The sequence below is a fragment of the Halichoerus grypus genome, chromosome 2, assembly GCF_964656455.1.
Source record: "Halichoerus grypus chromosome 2, mHalGry1.hap1.1, whole genome shotgun sequence".
NCBI classification, from domain to species: Eukaryota; Metazoa; Chordata; class Mammalia; order Carnivora; family Phocidae; genus Halichoerus; species Halichoerus grypus.
Window position 1 is genome coordinate 176,127,514 of NC_135713.1, and position 17,842 is coordinate 176,145,355.

At 36.8% G+C, this 17,842-nt stretch overlaps 1 protein-coding gene across 2 annotated transcripts in view; it reads right to left on the reverse strand.

Annotated features, from left to right (window-relative positions):
• The window catches only part of DHX40 (DEAH-box helicase 40), a 46,493-nt gene that overhangs the window by 13,409 nt on the left and 15,242 nt on the right, over window positions 1-17,842 (reverse strand). For both annotated transcript variants that reach the window (XM_036106124.2, XM_036106123.2), the window contains exons 8-12: window positions 17,411-17,510; window positions 15,529-15,615; window positions 15,210-15,392; window positions 11,044-11,124; window positions 9,880-10,037 (exon numbers count right to left, since the gene is read on the reverse strand). In XM_036106124.2, coding sequence (XP_035962017.1) covers window positions 9,880-10,037; window positions 11,044-11,124; window positions 15,210-15,392; window positions 15,529-15,615; window positions 17,411-17,510 — 609 coding nt within the window. The remainder of the gene's footprint in view (window positions 1-9,879; window positions 10,038-11,043; window positions 11,125-15,209; window positions 15,393-15,528; window positions 15,616-17,410; window positions 17,511-17,842) is intronic.

The window sequence follows — 17,842 nt, forward strand, 5'->3', positions numbered from 1 at the left end:
AGATTGACTGAATCTATGTACTTCAGTAAGAACAGAAGGAAGGATCACATTCGAGTAGGAACTACACTCTACCCCCATAGTTCTGTGTGTGGAAGAACTATTCCAGAGCGCTTAGCAGCCAGAAAGTGGCAGCCTTACCCTCATCTCCAGCTCCTACTCTGTAAGGATGATCAAGGCCCAACAGCTCATGACTGTGAATTACTGCTTTCCCTTCCCTTACAGCTCTGGATTGCAGAAAAGCTATTCTAGTGAGTTCAGCAGCTGAGTGGTAGTTCCCACTACTCCCAGTTTCCTAGAGCTATACCAGGTTTTTGTTTTTGTTTTTTTGTTTTTGTTTTTGCCAGTCACAGATGCCATCTCACCAAGCTTTATGCTAAGGAAGATGTATACTGGGCAGTGGTGGTAACCAAAGCACCAGTTCCCACCACCTCCTACTTCAAGCTTCTGCTCTATAGGGAGGATCTTGGTGGGGCAGCCAGTGAAGAGCCCGTCCATTCCCAATCAACTCCCAGCTCCTGCTCCACAGCACAGAGGTTCTTCCCAGAAGAGGATAGAAACAAGCCCTATTAAAAACCAGCAATACTGTGCCCCTGCCAAGGTGCCCAACTTTATTTGGATCAGACTATAGAGTAATTTATGCCCCAAGGGCACTGTCAAAAACAAGAGAGCAATCAGCTAGCAATCAGTGGAGACTAACAGCTTAATCTGTTACCATTAGAGGCAGACCAGCAAGAAATTAAGGCAGGCTAAAAACTTAACAGAAAGATCAGAGAAACCAGTTAAACCCATAGTTGTCCTGATGTTCTGAAAGACTATGCAGATCTCCAAGGTTGTACCTTCTGAGGAGGTACAAAAGGAAAGGGAACATCTGAGCCTCTGGTCTATGGCTGAACATAGGACAAACTCATAAACTCTGAACTGTGAAAGCAGTGTCCAAACCACATAACACAGATTCAACAGGAAAGGGTGCAAACATCACTAGCTTAAAGGTATTAAGTACAACCTGCAACCAACCAGTAGCTGACTGCTGGAACTGAAATGTACAATAAAAAATAGGAAGACTTCACTAAGTGGGGCTCAATAGTAGATTTGGGCTGGAAGAAGAAAGAATCAGCAAAATATAGATCAAGAGAGATTATGCAATCCAAAGAACAGAGGGAAAAAAAAGAACGATGAAAAATGAGCAGTCTCAGAGAAATGTGGGACACGATTAAGCACATGAACACTTGTATAATGGGACTGCCAGAAGGAAAGAAGAGGAAGAGGTAGGAAAAATTTTAAGGAAATAATGGCTGAAAAATTCCAAAATTTGATGAAAAACATTAATCTACACATTGAGGAGGCTTAATGAACCCCAAGTAGGATAAAAGCAAAAAGACCCACAGACTCATAATAGCCAAAATACTGAAAAGCAGCAAAAGGAAAATGACTTATTATGCACAAGAGAATGCCAATAAAATTAACAGATGATTTCTCAATAGACGTGATGGATGCTGGAAGACTGTGGGATGGTATATTTATTCACAGTGTTGAAAGAAACTGTCACCTAAGAATCCTATATCCAGTAAAATGATCTTTCAAAATGAAGGCAAAATAAAGACATTCCCAGATAACAAAACCTGAAAGAATTCATTGCTGGCATACCTGACTTACTGGAAATAATAAAGGAAGTTATTCAGGCTGAAAGGAAGTGACACCAGATAGTAATTTGACACTGAAAAAGAGCACTGGGAAAAGTAAACATGTAGGTAAATAAAAAAGAGAGTATAATTATTATTATTTTTTTAAGATTTTATTTATTTATTTGAGAGAGAGAGAGACACAGTGAGAGAGGGAACACAAGCAGGGGGAGTGGGAGAGGGAGAAGCAGGCTTCCCACTGAGCAGGGAGCCCGACGCGGGGCTCGATCCCAGGACCCTGGGATCATGACCTGAGCCGAAGGCAGAGGCTTAACCAACTGAGCCACCCAGGCACCCCGAGAGTATAATTATTTCTTCTATTATGTACCCTTATGTGACTTAAAAAGAAATTTCATGAAACATTACCTATAAAATTGTGTTGTTGGGCCTATTAACATAGAAATATATTTGATAGGGGCGCCTGGGTGGCTCAGTCGTTAAGCATCTGCCTTCAGCTCAGGTCATGATTTCAGAGTCCTGGAATAGAGCCCTGCATCGGGCTCTCTGCTCAGCAGGGAATCTGCTTCTCCCTCTCACTCTCCTTCTGGGCTCTCCCTCTCTCTCAAATAAATAAAATCTTTAAAAAAAAAAAAAAAACCTCACCAAATCAAAGTACAGAATATAAGACATATTCCTACTGGCTATATTATCTGAATATTCTAAAGCATTAGATCTATGTCCACAGATATCTAAGGCCAAGTATTAGGCTTAACAAAGGGAAGTCTCCCTTTTCCTTGAGTGCCTACAAATATAGCTCACTTTCAAATAACGTTTTCCTAAAGTGTAGGTCCCAAATAAAGGCCTTCAAGATACCAAAAACCAACGCAAGGACTTGATAAAAACAAACAAACAAAAAAACAAAGAACACATAATTAAAACCTAAGACCTGAGCACCTGGGTGGCTCAGTTGGTTAAGTGTCTGCCTTTGGCTCATGTCATGATCCCTGGGGTCCTGGGATAGAGCCCTGCATCGGGCTTCCTGCTCAGCAGGGAATCTGCTTCTCCATCTCCCTCTGCTCCTCCCCATTGCTCGTGCTCTCTCTTTCTCTAATAAACAAATAAAATCTTAAAAACAAACAAATAACCTAAGACCTGAACAACCTAAAAAGCTAAAAAGTTGAGTCAACAATCCATCCACAGACAGAAGATTCTAAACAAAAATTTTAAAACCTGGGAGGCTTGGTCGGTTGAGCGACCAACTCTTGGTTTCGGCTCAGGTCATGATCTCAGGGTGGTGGGAGCCCCACAATGGCCTCGGCCTCCACGCTGAGAGTAGAGTCTGCTTGAGATTCTCTCTCTTCCTTTCCCTCTGCCCCTCCCCTCTGCTCACGCAGGCAGGCACATACGCACGTGCACTATCTCTCCCTAAAATACATAAATAAAATCTTTAAAAGAAAAAAAAATTTTAAACCAATACCTGACCTTCTACTTCCAGTACTGGAATGGACTTAATTTTTCATTTCTTCTCAACTTCTTTCAAAAACATATGAAGGTTTAAAGGAAATATTATATACTGTATTTCAAGTTTATAACATATGTAAATGTAATTTATATGACAACAATAGCACATATGATGGAAGAGTGAATGGAACTAAATTGTTGCAAGGTTTCCTGTATTTTACAAGAGGCAGTAAAGTATTCATTGAGTAAACTGTGATTAAAGATGTATATTATCAGCCCTACAACAAGGACATGTTAACCAAGAGCAACAAGAATAAAGGGTTCAATACAATCCCTATCAAAATTCTAGCAGGCTTTTTCTTGAAAAAACTGATATGCTGATTCTAAAATTTATATAGAAATGCAAGGAATATGGAATAACCACAAGGGTATCGAAAAACGAACACAATGTTGATTTCAAAATTTATCATAAAGCTATGTAATCAACACAAAGTGGCACTGACATAAGGATAAACAAACAGATCAATAGAATAAAGTCCAGAAATAGAGTCACACATATATAGTCCACAGATTTTTCTAAAAAGGTGCCAATACAATTCAGTGGGGGAAAGAAATCTTTTTCATAAATGTGCTGGAATAAGTGGATATTCACAGAGGGAAAAAAGTAACCTAGACCTCTACCTCATACCATATACAAAACTTAATTCCAGATGGATCATTGTACTAAACTTTATTAAAAGCTCAATACTGTAAAGCTTCTAGGTAAGTATCAATAGAAATATGAGAGAGAAGTATATTTTCATGATCCTAAGGCAGGAAAAAATCTTTTAGCATTCAGATAGTAACCACAAAAATAGTTAACTGATGTATGAAACTTATCAAAATTCAAAAGCTCCCCTCATCAAAAGCCACGGGTCAGAAAGTAAACAGAAAAGCCCAGAGTGGGAACAACTACGTGCAACTCATATCTACCAAATAACTTGTGTCCAGAATAAATTAAAAACTCAGACATTCCATCATTTTTTAATAAATTTAAAACCTGAGTAAAAGATTTTAACAATTCACAAAGGAAGATAGAAAAATGGCCAATAATCACATGAATGCACAAAAATATTAGTCAGCAGGAAAATGCAAATTAAACCATAAGGAGGGATCACCAATACATAATAGAATGAATAAAACAACATGACAGGCAACACCAAATGTTGAGGAAGACATGTGGTACAAACATTGCTGATGGAATTTTAAAATGGAATAGCCATTTTGGGAAAAGGGTTGGCAATTTCTTTTTTTTTTTTTTTTAAGATTTATTTGAGAGAGAGCAAGAGAGAATGTGAGCAGGGGGAGGGGCTGAGGGAGAGAGAATCCCAATCCCAAGCAGACTCACCATTGAGTGTGGAGCCTGATATAGGGCTGCATGGGGGGGTGGAGGGAGGGGGCTTGATCCCAGGACAAGCCGAAATGGGATGCTCAACCTACTGAGCCACCCAGGCACCCCAAAGGGTTGGCAATTTCTTTCTTTTTTTTTTTTTTTTAAAGATTTTATTTATTTGAGAGAGAGAGAGAGAGCACATGAGAGGGGGGAGGGTCAGAGGGAGAAGCAGACTCCCTGCTGAGCAGGGAGCCCGATGCGGGACTCGATCCCGGGACTCCAGGATCACGACCTGAGCCGAAGGCAGTCGCCCAACCAACTGAGCCACCCAGGCACCCAAGGGTTGGCAATTTCTTAAACACATGCCTACTCAATAATGCAGCAATTTGTTCCTAGGTAGTTACCTAAAAGATATGAAAATATACATCCACAAAAGACCTACACAGGAATGTTCAAAACAGCCATTGTTTTGTTTTTTTTTTTTTAAGATTTACTTATTTGAGAGAGAAAGAAAGTGCATACGTGTAAGAAGGTGGGGTGGGAGGAGCAAAGGGGCAGGGAGAGGGACAAGCAGACTCTACGCTGAGCCTGGAGCCCAACCTGGGCTCAATCTCAGGACCCTGAGATCACAACCTGAGCTGAAACCAAGAGTCCAATGTTTAATGGACGGTGCCACCCAGGTGCCCCTTAACAGCTGTATTTATAAATAGCAAAAGACACGAAAAAATTCAAATGTCTATCAATAGGATAATGGAAAAAAAAACTAATTGTAGTATGTTCACACCTCAAATTACTACTCAATAAAAAGAACAAAAGCACTGATGAATACAATATGGATGAATCTCACCACATTATGTTGACCAAAAGAAGCCAAACACAAAAATGTACATGTAAGTCTATTTACATGAAGTTTCAGAAAAGCCAAACCTAAAAAAATAATAATAGAGAAATAGCTGACTGGGGAGAGGTAGGATAGTTAGATTCTGACTGCGAAGGGGCACTGAGGAAATTTTCCGGAGTGGTAAAACTGTTCCATATCTTGACAGGGGCATAGGTTATATGGGTGTGTGCACTTCGCAAAATTAATTGAATTAGACACCTAAGATCTATACATTTCACTACATGTACATTTTACCACAAAAATAAAAACGGTAGGGGCACCTGGGTGGCTCAGTTGGTTGAGCATCTGCCTTCGGCTTAGGTTATGATCTCAAAGGTCCTGGGATCGAACCCTGTGTCAGGCTTCCTGCTCAGTGGGCAGTTTGCTTCTCCCTCTCCCTCTGCCTCCCCCACCTCCACCGGTGCTCTCACTCGCTCTCTCTCTCTCTCTCTCTCAAATAAATAAAATCTTTAAAAAATAATAATAAAAATAAATAAAAACTGTAAGCAGACAGTGGTTTATCTTAGGAATTCTAAAACTACTTTTGTATATTCTAGGGACAATGGACAATTTGATGGACTAGATAATAGTATTGTGTCAATATTAAATTTCCTAATTTTTGATAAATGTACTATGGTTAAATAAGAGATTGCCCTTATTCTTAGTAAATATACATTACCAATACTTTGTGGTAAGGGAGTGTAACATTCCTAAATGATTCTAAAAAAGACATAAAATGCATACATAGATACAGAGAGAGACAGAGACAGAGAAAAAGAATAGTAAAGCAAATACAGCAAAATGTTAAAAACTGCTGAAACTAGGTAAAAGGTATAAAGGAATTCCTTTACTATTCTTTCAACATTTCTGTAAGTTTGAAATTGTATTCCAATAGAAAGGTAATTAAGAAAAAAGAGATAATACAGAGTGGTTTCATCTATTTAAAAATTCCAATGAGGAAAACCAGTTCCTTTTTCTGGCCTTACAAGATTATTAGCTTGGATCACCCTAATCTAATCTAACTCCCTGATTTTACAAATGAAAAATGAAGTCCAGAAAAACTAGGCCAATAGTCAGATAATGAGGTTGCAGTGGAGTCAGGTTAGAACCCTGATCTCTTGACTCTCACTTCAATACTCTTTAATAGTTTTTAGAATATTTTTAGCTTTGAAACCCAGCCAAACTTATTTATTTACTTAAAGATTATTATTAAAGGATAGCTGACATACAATGCTACATTAGGTTCAGGTGTACAACACAGTGATTCAACAATTCTATACATTACTCAATGCTCACCACAGTAAGCGTATTTACTATAGAACATTATTACAATACTACTGACTGTATTCTCTATACTGTACTTTCATCTCCATGACTTATTTATTTATTTTTTTTTTTTTTATTTTTTTAAAGATTTTATTTATTTAACAGAGAGAGACATAGCGAGAGAGGGAACACAAGTAGGGGGAATGGGAGAGGGAGAAGCAGGCTTTCCGCGGAGCAGGGAGCCCGATGCAGGGCTCGATCCCAGGACCCTGGGATCATGACCTGAGCCGAAGGCAGACACTTAACGACTGAGCCACCCAGGCACCCCGACTTATTTATTTTATAATTGGAAGTTGTTTCTCTTAATTCCCTTCATCCATTTCACCCATCCCCCACCCACCACCCAGCCAACCTTATTTACTGAATATAATCTTTTTTTTTTTTTTTAGATTTTATTTACTTATTTGAGAGAGAGAGAGAGCAGGAGAGGGGGGAGGACCAGAGGAAGAAGCAGGCTCCCTGCTGAGGAGCCAGACGCGGGGATCGATCCCTGGGACTCGGGATCATGACCTGAGCCCAAGGCCCCCAAGAGCCCTTGCATATTAGTCTTTACTAGAAAAAAACAATTGTAATTAGGGGTTTTACTAGAACCAAAATTCTGACACTTAAAACTACAATCTAGGGGGGAGGGAAAAAAAAAAGACTAGGCAGCCCACTGATTAAACCAGAGTATTTTTATAGAAAAATGTATCCTCCATTATAGTCTTGGCAATAAATAAACCAATCTGGACACACACTCACAGCCTATAAAGGGATATCCAATATGATAGCACACACTATTGTTAGTCTTGGCTGCAGGCAAGATACACTACTCAGAAGGTCTTTTATTTATTTATTTTTCATTCATTCATTCATTCATTCATTCATTCAAGGGGGGAGGGGCAGAGGGCGAGGGAGAGAGAAAACCTTAAGCAGGCTCCATGCCCATCATGGGGGCTTGATCTCACAACCTTCAGATCATGACCTGAGCCAAAATCAAGAGTCAGAAGCTTAACTGACTGAGCCACCCAGGCTCTCCCAGAAGCTCTTTAAAAAAGAAATTGTGACCCCCCCCCACCCCCATTAGAAGAAAGTAAAGCTGCTATGAGACTAAGTTGTGTCCCATACTGACACACCAAGAAAAGAAAGCAGAAGTTTAAAGACATGGGAACCTCAAAACAATTCTCTTAGAACTTCCATTTCTTTTGAGACTAGGGAAGAAAAGTTAATATATTACTAATGTACTATAACAGGGTAAAGGTCTACCATACTATCTCCCTTTACCAGTGAAAGGAAATTAACTCTCAGCCAGGAACATTATAAACTCTCTATTTCAAACAACTAAGTTAAAGAATAACAAAATGTAAAATCCGTTTATCCTCAGTTTCATGTCTCATAGGGCTAGATATACGGTAATAAAAAATGCCCAGTGAATTACCGGAGAATCTAAATAAATGGAGAGATAGTTCATGTTCATGGAAAGAAAGGCTCAATACTGCCAAGATATCAGTTCTTTCTAGCCTGATCTACAGATTCAACATAATCCCAAATAAAGTCCCAGCTACTTATTTTATGGATATCAACAAACTAGTTGAAAAGTTTACATAGAAAGGGAAAAGACCTAAAATAGCCAAAACAATGTTGAAGGGAAGGGCAAAGTCAGAGAACTGACCCTATCCAACTTCAAGAGTTACTATAAAGCTCCAATATTCAAGACAGTGTGGAATTGACAGAAGAATAGGAAAAAAGGTCAATGGAACAGAATACAGGGCCCAGAAACAGACCCACACAAATATAGTTTAATGATCTTTAACAAGGGGGGAAGGCATTTCAATGGAAAAAGGATAGCCTTTTGAACAAATGGGGCTAGAACAAATGGACATCCAATTCCTAGAAAATAACAGGAGAAAACCTAGAGGATGTTGGGTATGGTGGTAACTTTTCAAATATTAACACCAAAGGCATGACCCATGAAAGAAGTAATTGAAAACTGGACCTCATTAAAATTAAAAACTTCTGCTCTATGAAACACAATATCAAAAGAATGAGAGGGCAAACCACAGACTTGGAGAAAATATTTGCAAAAGACGTACCTGATAAAGGACTGTTACCCAAAATATACAAAGAACTCTTAAAACTCAACAATAAGAAAACTACCCAATTTAAAAAGATCCAGGGGCGCCTGGCTGGCTTAGTTGGTAGAGAATGAGACTCAGTCTCAGGGTTGTAAGTTTGAGCCCCACATTGGGTATAGGGATTACTTAAAAATGAAATCTTTAAATAACATAATAAAATAAAAAGACCTGAATGGACACCTCACCAAAAAAAAAAAAAAAACAAACTACAGATGGCAAATAAGCATATAAAAAGATGGTTAACATCATTTGTCATCAGGGATCTGCATGTTAAAACAACAAGATACCACTAACACACTTATTAGAATGGTCAAAATCTAAAACAATGACAACACCAAATGCTGGTGAGGATGTGGAGCAACAGGAATTCTCAGACTCATTGCTGGTGAGAATGCAAAATGGTGCAGACACTTTGGAAGATAGTTTAGCAGTTTCTTACAAATATTATTATACTACAACTCAACAGTGAGTTGAAATCCTATGTCCACACAAAAACCTGTGCACGGATTACAGCAGCTTTATTCATAACTGCCAAAACTTGAAAGCAACCAAGATAGGTTGCTTTAGGAGAAAAGACAAATAAATCCCATACAATGGAATATTGTTCAGCAATAAAAAGAAATGAACTATTATGCCACAAAAAGACAACAAGGAGCCTTAAATGTGCATTGCTAAGCTACAGAAGCCAGTCTGAAAAGGCTATGTACTGTATGATTCCAATCATGTGGCATTCTGGAAAAGGGAAAACTATGGAGACAGTAAAAAGACCAGTAATTGCAAGGGCTTGGGAGAAGGGATGTAGGGATGAATAGGTGGACCACAAGGGGATGTTTAGGGCAGTGAAATTACTTAGTATATTACTGTAATGGTGGAAATGTGTCATTACAGATTTGTCAAAACCCAAATATACAATAAAGTGACCCTTTTAGTTAATCATAATGTATCGATACTGGCTCATCAATAACAAATGTACGACACTAAAGAAAGATGTTAATCATGAGGAAACTGTGTGCATCTGTACTTATCCTCAATTTTTCTTTAAACCTAAAACTGCTCTAAAAAATAAAGTCTATTAATTTTTTAAAAACTCATCAATAAACTTCTTACCTGGTCTAATGAAGACATTTTCCACAGATAACATTGCTGCTATTGGAAGTAGTAAATCTTCACAATCCAGAGAAGCAGCCTTTATTACTGCACATGTCAGATGTGGAGGGAGAGGAAATTCCACCATAGACAAACCCAATCTGGTCACATGGCCACTCCTTAATAGAAAGAAAAGGTTCTTAAGTCTTTCTACCTTGGGAGAGTAAAAATGAAATGTTCATCATTCAAAATAAATCAGATATAGTTTATATTACCTTAAATCAACTCCAGAAATTCAATTCAATATAAGAAACATGACACACTGATCATTGATAAAAGAAAACATAAAGCTGATATATTCCCTGCTTTCAAGGGCCAATACATCCAAAAAAATTAAACAATGAGGCAGAATAAAGTACTATAATAAAAGACACAAAATGCTACAGAAGCATAGAGGATGTCCTTGAAGAAATAAGAGAATGATAATTACCAAATCTTTCCCCATCACACAATCATGAGAACAAGGACTCTGGCTCTCTTATTTTCATATACCCAGCTTAAAGCCTGGTACTGAAATGGTACTCAAAAATTACTTGTTAAATAATACCAAATATAAACATAGTTTTATCATATAATTTTAAAATTCAGAATTGTGGCAAAGAAAAACTGAGGACAAATTCTAATTTCAGATAAAACAATCCATTCAATTTAAACAAATCATTTTTTACTGATAAAGGAAACTATTAAGAACCCTATTTGAAAAAAAATTGAGGGGGCGCCTGGATGGCTCAGTCAGGTAAGCATCCAACTCTTGATTCTGGCTCAGGTCATGATCTCAGGGTCATGGGATCAAGCACTGTGTCAGGCTCTGCACTCAGCATGGAGTCTGCTTGTCCCTCTCCCTCTGTTCCTCCCCTGGCACACTCTCTCTCTCCCTCTCTCTCTCAAATAAATAATAACTAAATAAAATAAAATGAAATAAAATAAAATAAAATATTATAAAATAGAGAGTGGAGTGCCTGATTGGCTCAGTTGGTACAGCATATGACTCTTGATCTTGGCATCATGAGTTTGAGCCCCATGTGTGACACAGAGTTTACTTAAAAATAAAAAATTTTAAAAATAATAAAATGAAACAGAAAGAGATTAACATCTGTTGTGGTTGGTTTGTTGTTGTTGTTTTACCTGTCAATAGCATCACACTGGTAAAGTTGTTTAAGAGCTTCCAAAATGAGTCTCTCATTAGGTGGATCCAAATAGGGAAACCTGTGTGTTTAAATTAGACATGAATAAGATTCCATTCCTTGACCATTGTAAGATTTTATACAGACTTGAAAATTTCTTTAAAGGTTTTACTTCTCTTTTTCAAGCCCTCCTCTCTCTTTTTTTTTTTCCTAAGCATTCTATGATCATGATCAGCCTTCAGCAAAGGAGGAAATTATTTTTTCTGAATCACACTCTTTTTTCTTTTTAAATTTTTATTTAAATTCTAGTTAGTTAACATACAGTGCAATGTTGGTTTCAGGAGTATAACTCAGTGCTGAATCACACTCTTCTATTTAATTCAAAAAACACTTCTTTTTGATCCCCCTTAGCTGGAACACTCATCATTCTTCTCTACCTATCTTATTCCTGCCCCATTCTTCATAGCCAATGCCAAATCTACTCTGTTCTGTAGCCCACAATTTTTATTACAATTTTATAAACCAGTGGAGAAAAAATGCAAACATTGTAAGTTGATTAACAGTACTTCAATATGGCTTTTAATAAAATGGTAAGTATATTCGATTAATTTTACCGTATTTGCTTTATGTATATTCTTATTTTCTCCTGAACTATCTGAAAACAAGGTAAAAATACATGCCAATTCACCCACAAAATACTTCAGCATGCATCCTCTGAAAATAAAGACATTTTAGGGGTGCCTAGGTGGCTTAGTCAGTTGAGTGTCCCACTCTTGGTTTTAGCTCAGGTCATGATCTCAGAGTCCTGAGATGGGGCCCACATTGGGCTCCACAATCAGCGCAGAGTCCACCTGGGATTCTTTCCCTCTTCCTCTCCCACCCTTCTGCCTTCCCCCTGCTCACATGCACACTCGCTCTAAAATAAATAAATGAGAAATAAATAAAATCTTTGAAAATAAAAACATTCTCTTATATAATCACAATACTATTAATGAACATAAGACAATAATATTCACAAAGGGTGGCATATAACCAAGCCTGAATATATATACATATTATCTTAATAATAACAATAATTACTTAATACTATCTGCACTGGATTGCTTTTTTCGCCATAAGTCTTGAGATGGTTAAGTCATCTACTCCAATTTCTCACCTTGAAAAAGTCCAACAAAGGACAAAAGGTCCAATACCTTACATAAAAGTCCATTCCAGGATTCACAGCTCTATTTAAAAACAAATAAACAAAAATCTCGCAGACTGTTCTATAGTCAGTTTTCCTACAACTTGTACCAACAAGTCCTGGTATCTTCTAGAGCAAGAGTCGGCAAACATTTTCTGTAAAAGGCCAGATAGTAAATATTTTAGGTTTTGTAGGCCATATGGTCTCTGTCACAATTATTCAACTCTGCTGTTGTAGCAAAAGCAACCATACATGAATGAATATGCATGGCTGTGTTCCAATAAAATTTTATTTACAAAAACAGCCAGTGAGCCTGGACCATAGTTTTCGACCCCTGTCCTAGAGCAATACCAAACGAGTCAGCTTCCTCTTCTACATGGGTGCCCTTTCAGATTTGTAAAAACTACCTTTCTCCCTTGATTATACCAATTACCAAATTTGCAAGCACTGCTTGTATTATTTGCTTTCTAAAAGACCCATCATACCTGATTACCATCTTTTAGAAACACGCTAGCTTGTCAAAATCCTCATAAAATGTGATGATACTCATAAATGAACTCCACATGTAGAGTGACCAACACAGAACAGGAATGCTATAATTCCAGTCATTTGGACATTGCAGTCTATTAACATAACTAAAGTCTATGCCAGTAGGAATTTTTTATTTTCTAAACAGAATAAAAATTGCAAGCTCATACTAAGTTGTGGTGATCTGATAATTTCAGATCTTTTCCATGTGTATCTCCTTAATGTATAACCAAAACAAAGGATATAAGATGTAATCTTTCAGACTTTTGCCTTGTTGATTTTTGCCTATTAAGATCATTCTAAAGGGCGCCTGGGTGGCTCAGTTGGTTAAGCAACTGCCTTCGGCTCAGGTCATGATCCTAGAGTCCCAGGATCGAGTCCCGCATCAGGCTCCCTGCTCAGCAGGGAGTCTGCTTCTCCCTCTGACCCTCCTCCCTCTCATGCTCTCTCTCTCATTCTCTCTCTCAAATAAATAAAATCTTAAAAAAAAAAAAATCACTCTAAATCCTCCAGTTTTAATCATCTACTGATTAGATATCAAGACATTTTCCAGCAATCTATAACCATGACTTCAATATCTTTAATATTTTCATTGACAATGCTCATGAGGAAAGAGCAAAGTCCAGCATACAATCAGCAAAACCTCCATCTGGGCTATGCTAAGCAATTAATCAATACACTCTGGATTTGGCTATTTGGCAACTATATTCAGCAGTACTGTCACCTTATTCACAAAGATGAGTAAGACAGATATAATAGATACATAATAAATAGATAGATATAAACTTATCATGTACTGTGTAGAAAACAAGAGATATTAGGTTATCATTCAATAAATTCTTATGGTGCACCCGTTATGTGGACAGTCCTGTCTTCAAACTAAAAAGGAAATGGTTTATTATGACATATTCTTTGTGAACCATTTTGATTCATATGGATTACTATAAATCACCATTAAATTCTCTAAAACTATTTTTCTAATAAACTCTGCTAGAATTTGCTGAAGATCAATTTGAAGCACACTGGGCAGTTGTTTCCAGATTCTGCCCTTTTCCTAAATGAAGAAGTCAAAACATTTGTATTTCTCACAATTTTCTGGCAAGCTGTTCTGCATAATTTCTCTTAGATAACCCCAAATCTGCAAGTTAATACTGGCTCTATTTCCCCTTATTCTACACACATATTAAAAAGAGAGAGGGAAAAAAAAATAAAAAGAGGAAAGGGACACCCAGCTGGTTCAGTTGGTGGAACATGTGACTCTTGATTTCGGGGTTTGAGTTCAAGCCCCACAATGGGTATACAGATTACTTAAAAATAAAATCCTAAAAAGAGAGAGAGAGAGAGAGAAATCTTTTTTTTTTTTTGTCTCTAGCATTTTGGAGACTTTTAGTACATTCTAAGTCTTAAAACTTAAGATGGAAAAATAACTCAGTGCAGATGATATTAAGTAATTATTATTCCTACTTTTCTAATATATATTCTTCATTATATGCCACTCTTAATATTATTCCTATTTTTCTAATACATATTTATTCTTGATTATATGTTGCTTTATAATTATATATTACTCACAAAAATCATATTATGAATATTATTTTAAAATCTGGGTTCATCTGAAAGCTTTCTGTTTAGCCATTTTGATTTCTTTAAATGACTTTTTTTTCTCATTGGTATCATTCATAATTATACGCTTTCCTCTTTCTAAGATCTATATTCTCATTTAGAAAATCTCTAGTTTTAAACTATCCAAAAAATACTTTAATTGGCTTTCCAAGAGTATACAAGACATATTTGGATATACCTAGTAATTATTTCCCTTATGAATTTAAAGAATGCACGGTCACCTTCTCCCAAGGTTCCTGACCCTTTCACATTTGCAGACAATTTAGCCTAAAATTAAGACCAAGAACAGTATTTTCCTTCATTACTTCCTCTAACATGTATAATATGAAATTTCAACCCCTACAACAATATTCTATCCTATGCCAATTAATTATATAGTTTAACATTTGAGTAACTTAACAGTTGTCCCATTCTTTCTTTCATGTGTCTGAATCTTGTTTCTCTAATATAACTTAAGTTTAGTGAAAGCAAAATACTACCACAGAGTATTACTCTATCTCTCACAGTACTTGCTACAATGTTAGTCATACAAAAGATGCTACCAGAAAACCACTTTCTGATTGGAATAAGGGTCATTATGTACCTTTCATTACAGATAAGCAGTGGCCACTGAATGATCCAAATAAACATCAGCATGAAGTACCCCATTATGCCAAGGTTAAAATAGGAGCAAGGAATCAAATCACAAGAAAGCACTGCAAAGAAGCCTTTTATTTGGGTTTAGCTAAACCTCGAAATGAGGGGGATGTAGGAGTCAAATACTTCAAAAGAATTCTGAGGAATAACCTGGCTCCATCCTAACAAATTTTTCTTTTTTCAAATTGTCTACGTACCTTATAACATCGTGTATGGCAAGGCACTTTAAGGTCAGAACTACAGATGTCAAACTAGTTCTCTTAATCTCAGGGATCACATGGTCAGGCATACACTGGTTCCAAAACTCTTTACTATAGATCCGAAAGCATTTTCCTGAGGAAGTCCTGCCAGCTCGGCCGCTTCGCTGTAACGCCTCACTCCTTTAGAAGAAAAAAAACCAGAAGGCCCCAAAATGCACTGGAAGTTTTCTAAGTAGCTAACATCATACCCCCAAACCAGTTAAAAATGACCTAACAAACTGTTCTTTGAACAAAAAAGCTTGGCATAGAGACTTACTTTGAAATTGGAACCACCTCCAGGATGTCCAACCCTAATCTTGGATTGTGATTTAACTGCTTCACAAAGCCACCATCTACCACATATCTAAGAAGAATGAAAACCAGTTAAGCTTCTAGAAAATAAGACTCGTTGATTTTTAACCACTTTGGATTCTCCTTTTCTACCAAACTAACAACTACATGATGACTTTTATATTAAACGTAAAAGTTGAAAGTCAAGAAATGAGAACCCCTGTACATCACTAATGGAAATGTAACATGGTTAAGCCAATGTGCAAAATGGTTTGAAGGTTCCTCTAAATGTTAAACACAGAATTATCACATGACCCAGAAATCGCATTCTTAAGCATATACCGCAAAAGAACTGAAACAAGTACTCAGCCAATACCTGTAGACATATTTTTATAGAAGCACTATTCATTAAGAGCCAAAAGGTAGAAATAACCTAAATGTCCATTAACCATTAAGGGATAAATGGATAAACAAATTATGGCATATACATATAATAGAATATTATTCAGCCATAAAAATGAATGATGTGTTGACACATGCTACAATGTGGATGAACCTTGAAAGCGTGATAAGTGAGAGAAGCCAGACACAAAAGTTTACACATTGTTTGACCATTTATATGAAATATCCAGAATAGGATCTCCATAAAAACAGAAAATAGGCTGGTGGTTGACAAAGGCTGGAATGGAAGGGGACCTGGGGAGTAACTGCTTAAAGGGTATAGGGCTTTATTTTGGGGTAATAAAAATGTTTTAGAAGTAGACAGAGGTAGTGTTAGTGTTTGTACAACACTGTAAATGTACTAAATACTACTTGTTCACTTTTAAATGTTAATTTTACATTATGTGAATTTCTTCCCAAAAAAAAACAAACTTAAAAGTCACCTCTAGACCACTCTAATAGGCTTAGAATCTAATTCCAGGTAGCCTTTAACAACACCATTTAAGTCAACTAAACAGAGAACAAGTCAGGTAAATAAGTTAGGAATAGTAATAAGTCTACCATTCACTAAGGGAACATTCCAAAACACAATATTTAATGATTTTAGCTTTGCTGGAAACAAAAAATTACAGAGGTAAACTTACTCCAAAGAAGTCAAAGTCCTTAGTGAAATAATTATTTTTAAAGTAAAGGAGAAAAGCAAAGGAAATTAAACTTCCTCTTAGATCTGGGTGATCATTTTACCCAAAAGAAAGATATAGGATCTTTGAGATTCAGGTACAGCCTTCCTGTGGCAAACAGATAGACTTTTATAATTAAGGACATAAAATATATTGGATAAAAGATAAATATCCAAAAGGGCTGTGGTTCAATACACTAAAAGAACTTCACATTAACCATCAGTCTAGACTTAAAATTTCCCAGTGTTTCTCCACATTTACCCAAAAATTGATGGCATCATTGATTACATCAAAAAAGAGACTCACATCATAGCTCATTCCACAAAAAGGTGAAAAGTGAGAAACAGTACCTTCAGCTAAACACTGGGACATACAACCCCACCAAGTGGAGGTGCCAGATGAGAAGGGAATTATCATATCATCTTAGGTATATGGTGATAATGAGTACAGAAAAACAGCTTTGGCTTTCTATTCAATGAATAATGAATAATGAAACCCACGAAGCATTACACATAATCTTAAGTTTGGGAAGAGAAAGCTACAAATTGCCAAATACAAGTAGTTAAAACGTATGATCAGGAATACTATGTGTACCTCCTACTCCATTTCCTAATCATGGCAAACAATAATTATAAAAAATAGTAAGTGATTACAAGTAGGTGAGAAGGAAATTAGTGGAGGGCACAGAGGAGCAAACTCAAACCTAAGTGGCTTCCTTGACTTTAAAAGAAACTTTAAAAGTTGTACCTGATTCCATCTATTGTCAAAGATGTTGCAGAAATATTGGTGGATATGACACATTTTCTAATTCCAGGTGGAGGTGGCAAAAATATTCTCCTCTGTTGATCTAAAATACCCGTAAAGAGAAAATGTTAATTTACAACATGCATTTGCCAAACTCCACTTTTGAAAAACTTACTTCTTTTCATTAAAAGTTATGCTTCCTTCACCTCTTTAATTATCTTGAATTCAAAATAGCAAAACTTATCTTTGCCTCACCTTTTACTGCTAACATTTCTAGATCCATTAAATCACAGATTATTATTGCTAAAATAAACCCTAGAGCAGAGTCCTTTATGTAGGTCATAGCTCCCTTTGAGAGTATTTAAAAGCTGTGGCCCTCTTCTCCATTAAAAAGCACATATGTATACACACACGTATACACACATGTGCACACAC